The sequence below is a fragment of the Myotis davidii genome, unplaced genomic scaffold (genome assembly GCF_000327345.1).
Source record: "Myotis davidii unplaced genomic scaffold, ASM32734v1 scaffold72, whole genome shotgun sequence".
Classification (NCBI taxonomy): Eukaryota; Metazoa; Chordata; class Mammalia; order Chiroptera; family Vespertilionidae; genus Myotis; species Myotis davidii.
Window position 1 is genome coordinate 3,698,884 of NW_006284618.1, and position 9,796 is coordinate 3,708,679.

At 53.9% G+C, this 9,796-nt stretch overlaps 1 protein-coding gene across 1 annotated transcript in view; it reads left to right on the forward strand.

Annotated features, from left to right (window-relative positions):
* The window catches only part of EBF3 (early B-cell factor 3), a 135,974-nt gene that overhangs the window by 91,212 nt on the left and 34,966 nt on the right, over nt 1-9,796 (forward strand). Inside the window, exon 8 of the mRNA XM_006754977.2 lies at nt 6,608-6,689. Coding sequence (XP_006755040.1) covers nt 6,608-6,689 — 82 coding nt within the window. The remainder of the gene's footprint in view (nt 1-6,607; nt 6,690-9,796) is intronic.

Below are 9,796 nucleotides of genomic sequence, written 5' to 3' on the forward strand. Positions count from 1 at the left end.
CCCGCCGTGGGGAGCCAGGCCTCTTAGCCCTCTCTCCCGGGGAGGGGGCCCCCCTCGCCCAGGACATCTGGGCCCAGCTGTAAAATTCAATACTGTCACCCCCTGCCCCCTCCGTGATGACGTCATGTAGGCACCAGTATATGAGACTCATAACTTGAAATGTACAAGAATTTAATAAGTCTGGTGTTAAAGCAATTTGTCATGGCATATTTGAAGAATAAATCAGACTAATGGGGCAGATTTTCCTCCCGTCTGGGATGGAGGCACGTGAGCCCCGTGGTAGCTAATGGCAGGAGTGGGAGACGGAGAGAGAGGCCTGACATTAAGACCCTCGCATTTTGGAAATCCGATCCGTATTGACCTGTGTCCTATCTCGGTGCGCAGATCTGATGTCAGCAGAATGTAGTCTTGTGTAGCAACTGCTCATTACAGGTTCTGTGAAGGGAGCCCTGTCTCCCGGCCCCACCGCCCGATCGGCTAGGATTGCTCAGTAATCAATACGGCAGCGACTGATGGCCGGCGCGCACGCACCGCAGCTGCGGCCACGCTCTCAGGGACTTCCCAGTAATTAGCAGGGACTTCGAGGAAGCACTCCACCGGTCACTTTCTTATCAGCCAGAGAAAAGTCTCTTAAAGGCTCCGTCTTTCCGTGCTACTCTTTAACCGTTTCCTGCCAAGAGCACAGTCCCACGCAGATAGAGCTGCGGCCCAGGCACCCCGAGAGGACCCTGGGCCCTCTTCCTGCTCCTCTCTCGTGGGGGAGCAGGTGGGGGAGGGACTTCTCTCCTGTGCTAGGGCTGAAGCCAGAGGGACATAACTAGAAATGAACCATGTCCACGTGACCGGCTCAGTGGTATGGAATGCGTTCGCAAGGTTGTGCAATCTCCACACCATCTACTTCCAGGCGGTCTGTCACCCCAAAGGTGAACCCACGGAGCTGTGACTGCCCCGTCCCCCTCCCCCAGCCCCCGGCACCGGTGGGGACGTCTACGCCTGCCTTTTCTGGTTGGTTGTCCACGCTCACATTTTCTTGCGAGGGTGGTTAGTGTTAACACACTCTCTGGGCACTGCGTTCCGGATTCGGTAGCTGGAACAGTGGGGGCTGCATCTGGGACAGGGTCTCCCCAGTTTGCAGGGACCTCCGCAAGCCGTCAGCGCCACGATCTGCACGCGAGCGCCTGGGGGTGTTGATTGATGACACAGAGGCCCATCCGTTGCCCCGTTAGTTTGCTGCTTATTGAGGGCTCTGCCTTACGACAGACAAGTGAGCCGTCCCCCGTTAAAGACCCCCCCCTGCTTCTCATTGTCGACTCGGATTCCCAGATTTCCCATAATTGAGGCCCCGAAGAGAAGGCCAGCTGCTAGGCCCGAGGCTGGAGTTTGGGGGAGGTGGCGTCTCGGGGAACTTGGGCTCCTTCCTCAGGGTGGCATTTAAACCTGTGCTAAGGTGGCCGCTAGGAATGCCCGCTCCTGTCTTCACCGGACCCCTCAGGGTCCCACCCTGCAACACGCTGTCACTCACGTCTTCAAGCGCCGGGAACAGCAAGCCTGGAACAGACTAAAAAGGAACAATTTAAATTAAAAACATGCCCTAGTCCAGTGGTCGGCAAACTCATTAGTCAACAGAGCCAAATATCAACAGTACAACAATTGAAATTTCTTTTGAGAGCCAAATTTTTTACACTTAAACTATATAGGTAGGTACATTGTTATTAACTTAATTAGGGTACTCCTAAGGCTTAGGAAGAGCCACACTCAAGGGGCCAAAGAGCCGCATGTGGCTCGCGAGCCGCAGTTTGCCGACCACGGCCCTAGTCAGTTTGGCTCAGTGGGTAGAGCGTCAGCCTGTGGACTGAAGGGTCCCAGATGGCACATACTTGGGTTGCAGGCTCTATCCCCAGTAGGGGGCGTGCAGGAGGCAGCCGATCCATGATTCTTTCTCATCATTGACGTTTCTCTCTCTCTTCCTCTCCCTCTCCCTCCCCCTCCCTCTCTGAAATCAATAAAAATACATTTTTTTAAAAAAGAGAAACAGTCCCCACGCATAGGGTTCCTGAGACGCTGAGAGTAGGTGATGCAGAAGGCCACCAAGGGGACGCCCAGCATTTCTAAGGAGACCAGAGGGGAAGGAGTCGTTATGACGTGATTAGTGGCTTCAGTTGGGTGAAAAGCAGCAGTCACGGGGCCGCCGGTGAGGGCGAGGGGATCATTACCCACCACTCACCGGCAACGGAATTTTGTCAGCGACCAGGCCGCTGGTACGTGCCAGCTTTTGCTGAACGTGGGCAAGTTCTTCTCCGTTAGGGAAACAGGCGGGAGAGGAGAGATGTCAGCTGACATGTGTGCCCTCACTCTCCTCTGACAAACCAAATTCATTCCTTATGTAATTGATAACGGCCTTGGCCAATTAATTCACACATTACAATACACAGCGGCCCCCTTTGCAGGTTCTGCAGGGCTGTAATTAGCTATGCTAATATCCCCTTTATTGGCCCTAATATTGCTCAACACCTTTTGCCATCCTGGAACCCGCGAGAGCCCCATGGCCTGTCAGGACCACTGATTATTGAGAAGGATGGCTTTAATCAAACATAATTGCAGTTAATTTTTCTCTCCTGCTCTCGGTTGCCAGCGTCTAATGCCACGGACTCCTTGATATTCCATTAAATTACAATTAAACGGCCTCCTTTGTTTCCGAGCGTCCTGACCCACGCCACAAAGTTCTGGAGCGGCGTGCGGGAGCGCCGTTCGGTCCTAATTGCCGGCTCGCTCACAGAGGGCCAATTTGCACAATACCCATGTAGAATTTAAACAGTTCATAACGTAATGGATATTACACAGGAGCCTCACACTACAATTAAAATGATTTTCATCAGATAGAGAGGCTCTGGTTAATCAGCTTCATAAAAGTAAATATAAATGAACTAATTCATGGCTTAAACACACAGAGAGGGAGCCAACTTCGAGGTTAGTTACTGCGGCGGGGGCTCGCCCTGCGGGGTGGGGTGGCCGGAGTGGCCCACGTCCGAAGCCCCAGCCCATTATCCGGGGTCGGCCCCGGAGTCCACCACGGAGAGCACCCCTTGGCGCGGGCGTTGTCCGAGCGGATTATGACACGGATGCCACTGGGAGCCCACTTCTAAGTTGCTTCAGCGGGTACAGCTGTGGCCACGGCGCTGTTGGGAGCAACTGAGTCCCTGTCCCTGCAGAAGGGTCGGCAGGCCTGTGACTTTCTAGGTCGCACGGAAGAGGCCAGTTGCTGACCTCAGCAAGCAGAGGCCCCGTGTCTGTGTCCACACGGTGCTCCTGAGTGAGAGGGACACCCCCGAAACCCGCTCTTCTCAGAACCAATGAGGTCGCCCAGGTAGCATTCTCCCCTCATCCCGAACGCGCAGGAGGAGGACGCCGGACTCCAGGAGTGGCGACGTCACACCTTCCCCGCTTTCAACCAGCCTGAGGACTTCCCAGGGTTGAGCAGGTCGATTCTGAGCAGAAGATTACGGGGGAGTTTGCACTGTGCCCGGCGTGGCCGCCTCCTGCCTGCCTGGGAGAAACAAGTAAATAAAGCCCATATTTCAAGCTTGATTTACTCCGGTACCTACTGTGAAAGATGACGACTCTTTAGGGAAATAAAGACAGGGTCAGGGAATTAGTGTACATAATGGTCATTTTGATGATGGGCCAACAGCTGCAACAGGAAACGCACTGTACACAATTAAGCGTAATGTACTAATGACAGGTTAGGATTTTTATCGCCGCGGCCATCGAGCAGCCAGCCCGCGCTGAGCCGTAATAAAGAGTTTATTGGTGTGCACGCCAAAGATTTCCTGACATTGGAAAGATTTTTCCTTTCTTAACAAGAGGATTAAGTCCTTTGTGTCCCGGCCTCTGGAAGGGAGATATGTAAAGTGATGCTCAGATGTTTCTTGGGGGAAAAAAGCCCATTCGAGGGCCATTGAGTCAAGAATGACCTCCCCCGTCGGGTCTTCGGTGGCCTAACCCCGTCCCCAAACATCGTCCCAGTGCGTCTCACCGGGCACTTCCAGTCGTGTGTCCCTGTGCGCGGACACAATTGGGCCGCCGCCTCCTGGAGGCTCCGTTGAATCCCCGAGTTCACCGTGACCAAGAGGAGTCAGCACAGGGCTCCCCTCCTCCCGGCCGAAGCTGCCCCTGTCTGTCCCTGCACATGTTGTCCTTGACTTGGTGTGTGCCCTTGGGACCTGAATTCTTCAAGGGACCCTGCTTCCCCGGGCCACACACTCCAGACCCCTCCCAAGTCCTTACGTTGGGAGGCGCTGGGATAGGAGCCCATCCCAGATAAGTGTGTGTGAGCGCACCTGCTCCCGAGTCGACCCTGGAGGGTACCCAGCCCTGACTCGGTTGGGCTACTTTCTGCACCGGAGGACAGTGGAGGCCCCGCTGGGCCTCATGCCGAGTGAGGCAGAGGCTGGCCAGGCGACCTCCAAGCCTCATGGAGGCTCAGGGGTGAACCGGCCGAAAAGACCTCGAGGAACTGAAGCAGCTCCTGGGGAGGGGTGCCTTTCCCGGCACAAAGGGCGCTCCCGGAGCCGGCTCCACAGGACGAGCTGCCTCTCCGGCAGGCGCCTGCTCCGGAGATTAGCCGGCTGGTAATGGGCGGCATAATTGCACCGCGCGGCTGTCCCCGAAGTGAAAACCTAATTGCCTGAGAGGACGATAACTTTGTGCCGCCCTCACCTTGTTAGGCCCCTTCTGATGCAGTTCAAGTGCGGAGTGGCCGCAGGTGCGCCCAATTTACCTCGCCGCCGCGCGTGGCGCTTAATTGCGGCGGCTGTTAGGAAAAATTGGTGGGTGGAATTTCAAGTGACTGGCTGTGCTGATGGCAGATGGTGTTCCAAGGCACCGCGAGCTAACGTGGAGGTGAGGTGAGTTAATAAAAGATGTAAATTCCGGCCTGAAATAGTGAGGCCGCGCCATATGCAAGAACGTTTAATTAAGTGGCCACCGCTCTCCCGCCATCCATCGGCGTTTCTCCTGCTGGGCCCGGAGCGGGGCGGACCTCGGCCTGTGGAGGCTTCTCATTTTCGGGTGTGACGCGTGTCCACAAAGAACCATGAGCCTCAGGTTGGTTCAGGGAAGCCATGTGAAACCCTCTAGGAACGCACGTCCTCACGTAGGGCAGGTGGTGTTCGGAGAGAAGCTGGAGAAGGCGCTTGTGTCGCCTTGTTGGACGGGATGCTCAGATACCCTCAGCGAGCTCCCCTGACCGTGGCCTTCTCCAGGTGAGGCCCCAGGGGCGCAGGGACAAGACCCCGCTGTCCCCGGGGTTGGTGTGGCAGCCCGGCTCCCCATGCCTGTCCTGTGAGCCGGAGCATCCACGTCTGTCACTGAGCTATGTGTAGGGACGGGGAGGACAACATGATGATGTTCCTGTCACAGCAGCTCAACGCGCTGCCAGGACCTGAGTCTTCCTGCCTCTCAGCGCAAGGGCAGGGCTCGGCGAGAGCTAAGGAGCTTGGGCTGGCCCCGGACAGCGCCCGCTTTCCCCGCTCTGTCACTGTCCTGTCCAGGGTCGTTGATGACTCCCTTAAAGACACACGTAGACCTTTCACAGACGTCATGGTCACCCCCCAAACAACACCCCCAATCGTTCTTTTTCTTAAGAGTTGTACCTATTGTAAGTTCAAAACTGCATCTTGGCCTAGGTCAGTGATGGTGAACCTATGACACGCGTGTCAGAGCTGACACGTGAACTCATTTTTTTGGTTGGTTTTTCTTTGTTAAATGGCATTTAAATATCTAAAATAAATGTCAAAAATATAAATCTTTGTTTTACTATGGTTGCAAATATAAAACAATTTCTATATGTGACACGGCACCAGAGTTAAGTTAGGGTTTTTCAAAATGCTGACACGCCGAGCTCAAAAGGTTCACCATCACTGGTCTAGGTCGTTATGGGTTCATTTCCTGGTCAAAGCATATACCTAGGGTTGAGGGTTTGGTTCTGGTCAGAGCATATACGGGGAGATGATTGATCGATACTTTTCTCTCACATCAATGTTTCTCTCTCTCTCGTCATCTCTCTCTCTCTCTCTCTCTCTCTCTCTCTCTCAAATCAATGATCATGTCCTTGGGTGCATTTCAAAAAGCATCTTGAAAAGTGCGTTTATGTAGGTGGTGATGTCTTCTGGGGTTAGGGCTGCTGGAGAGAGTGTGGCAGGCCCAGTGAAATTTGAATTTCAGATACAGAAAGAATAATTTTTCCAGGATAGCATACCTCTCCTAAAGACGTTGTTGTTTATCCAAAATCCAAGTGTAACTAGGCGTACTGGGGTTTTATATGCTGACACTGGCGGTCCCCTCTGGGCTGGACGGGTCCCTAACAGCTCCCGGCCGGTGGTGCAAAGATCTAGGCGAGAGACAGCCACCAATACCAGTCACCGTCGTTCTAATAAAACGCGGAAACCCATCATGTCCAACGGAAGTCACTACTTTCAGATGAAGCTCTTCCACGCTGGCCATCAGCAGGGCAGCCCCCACCACGCCCCGTGCATGAGTGTCTTTCAAAAAGTGTTCATCTGTTGTCTGATGACCCTAACAATTATCCTTTTTTTTTGTATTTTTGTAGATTCTTTCTAAAGTTTTTCCTCAAGTGCAATCAGAACTGTTTGAAGAATGCAGGCAACCCTCGAGATATGCGGAGATTCCAGGTACACCCTTGTCCGAGACCCGCGGGCCACGGTCCCGACTGCTAAGATGAAGTGTGAATTCTCTGATGTTGCAGCTGTTCAGAAAACGATCGTTAGTTCTCAAGGGCATGGGAGTAAACCAAAACCCTTCAGTCAGATGCTTTAAACACAATCAGGCATCTTCAGGATGCCGGGTGCATTGTGTCTGTCCATCCATCCATCCATCCATCCATTCATGGCCCATGAGGCACTGCACACATGACCCATGCTTGTGCCCTGATGACCAGGCAAGCTCTAGGGCGGCAGTTATCAGAGCTGTAGGTTAAGTTGGGGTCCTGCTTGCATGCGGCCATGGTGAATCTCAGGGGTGTGATTGAAAGGGACTGTTTCAATTTTTTCACATAGAGTTCTCTTAACATTAGCATCTAAACCAGCCTGTTTATTGCATGTGGCTGTTCTTACTCGAGTGACTGGCATTGGGAGTCCGTGTGGGAGATCTTTTAGGAATCAATTGGTTGGTTGATTTTTCCTGGGGGAGAGGGGTCTACTCAAACCCTGCCCTCCCCGCCTGTGGGATGCTGGCCTCTGCACACTCCAGCCCGTTTCCTGGCTCAGCTCCCCTCCCGAGGCCTGGCATGTCCTGGCCTCCTCAGCTCCTTGCCCGGTTCCTGGACTGCTCCTGGGCCCGGCTGGCTCACCCCCTGGCTTGCTCCCAGGACTTCACCCCAAGGAGAGAGGGGGAGAGGTGGTTGCCTTCGGGGGAAAATGATGAGCCAGGCCCCAGTGCTCTTGTCTTTGTTTGTGGAGGATTAGGAGGTGACTTCAGGGTGAAGGGTGCTCTGCCTACAGGATGGATTATTTTGCTGATTTTAGTTGTAAAAAATCTTCGGGGCTGGGTCCCACACACCCTGCCACTGGTCCCTGGACCAATCGGAGAAGAATTTGGCAGCGACTACAAATGTCCACTAGATTGGATGAGTTCACCATCAAATTGCTCACAGTGTTTTTGGAAATTTAGCTGATGCTTTAGCATTTTAGCAAAACGGGAAGTCTGTCCTTTCAGCCGACTAGCCAATCAGAGACGGGAGCTTGGGCTCGCCCAGTCAGGCTCCGGAGCTGGGACAGTGTCTCTCACCAATAGTGGGGCCCGCCTCCCTCTGTCTCGCCCAGGGCCTCGCAGGTGATCCCTCTGAGCGGAGTGGAGCTCACCCCTGAGCCAGTCCCAGGTGCAGCCCGCGCTGCAGGGGAGACTTCCTCTGTCTCCGGCTAATCTCCCCATCTTGCGGGGGTTTCACTGGACTTACCAGTGGGTCAGGCTCACGCAGTGTTTCCACCTGGTCCCAGCACCTCGGCCCCTTCCTGTAGGACCGCGGGCTGGGCCCAGGCCGAGAAGCGAACCCCCGCTTGTCTGTGCTCTCTGTGCCGAACGGCACTCCTCCCGCGGTGACGGACCTGTATGTGGCTGACAGCAGGACGGTGCCCTTTGATTGATTTTTACGTTTCTTGTTTCTTTCACATGCCAGGTCTAGTCACTTTAAAAGGGTTCAGTCTGTGTCTCAGTGTTGGTTGTGGGTCTTTGCATCCTCCCCTGATGGTGTGTGGGGGCAGGGCCTGGCACCCCTGGGCGGGGCTTGGCAGACAGACTCCTCTCTACCCAGGCTGTGCAGGGCGCTGCCCTCTGGGCAGCAGAGAAGACACTGAGATCCGACCCTGGGCCTGGGGACACTGATGGTGGGTGGCATCTTTCAAGGCTCAGAGGAGACTCCCCCAGTCTTGGTGATGCCCACCGGGGAGGGAATTCTCAGGGAGGGCATCCCAGGGAGGGACCTTTGGGGGTACAGTGCTCCCTGCCCTGCTTCAGTCTTCTTCTGGGGCCTGAGAGCTTTATCAAATCTGTTACTAACCATGCATTCATGTTTAGGTATGTAGCTTTGGCCTTTTTTTAACCCTCAAACATGATTTTTTAAAATCAGTTTTCTCCTAATAGTTTTTTAAAGAGCAGTTTTAGGCTTCTAGGAAATTTCACAAGAGTACGGAGAATTTCCATTTGCCCACCCCTAGGCACCCCTGCCTCAGTTTCCCTGATTAGTAAGGCCTTGCCTTGTGTGGTACGTTTGCTATATCAGAGGGACCGATGTTGATACATTGCACTGACTAAGGGTCACTGTAGCTTCGGCTCCTCACAGTCATTTACGGGGCGTGTTCTGATGTGTGCAGACCGATGGGGAAGGTGGACATGGATGTGAGCCCCTCTGGTTCCCTGCTCACCTGCTCAAGCCCAGAGTTTCTCCAGGTGGTGCTAGCCCCCAGCGCTGCCCACATGTGGCAAAGAGCCAGGCTCCTTGCCCCCCCAAATCCAGGCTCAGCCCTAGGAGCCCTGCTGCGAGGCATCATCCTCAGACTGCACCTGGGCCCGTGTTTGCCGCCCCAGCTGCTCTGGAAATAACGTACCACACAGACCCACCTCTGGGATGCTGGTCACAGGTCACCTGGGAAGGCTCTCTGCTTCCCCACCTCCTCCTGCAAGAGTTCCTTCTTCACTTCCTCTGAGAGTAAGAGGCCCTTCCCTGTCTCCCCCGGCCACCCTCTGACCTGGACTTAAGATGGGAGTCTCTCACCCCAACAAGAGGCCATTGCTGGGCAGGCCGGGTCCTGGCCATCCTGGCCATGTACTTGAGAAAGGATACTTACCCTGGGCTGAGAACACGCTCACTGTTCCTATTCAGCTCGGCCTTTTCAGATGCAAACACGCTCACTACCAGCCGGTCCCCTGTGATTGTGAAACTGACCCCAGCATTTGTCGGGAGGATGCGGGCAGTAGGACCGCTCCTGATTTATGAAGGCTTTTTTGGCAACGGAACCCTCAGCACTCTTCAAGGAGGACTGTCTCAAGTGAACTAATTTTAATTAGATAAACTCTCCAATCAATATGTGAACAGATCAATCAAAACAGCAGCTTTAAAATAGTGGCCAGAGGGGTGTTTCTGAAGCTAATGGCTAGAAGAATATTTCTCTGAATTGAATGCACTTGTTAGCATAATAGGAGATTAAACTGTAATTAGGGTAGCAGGTTTTCAAGAGCTTCAATCCCGAGTCAAAACAAAACCAAACAAAACCAAACCACCCAC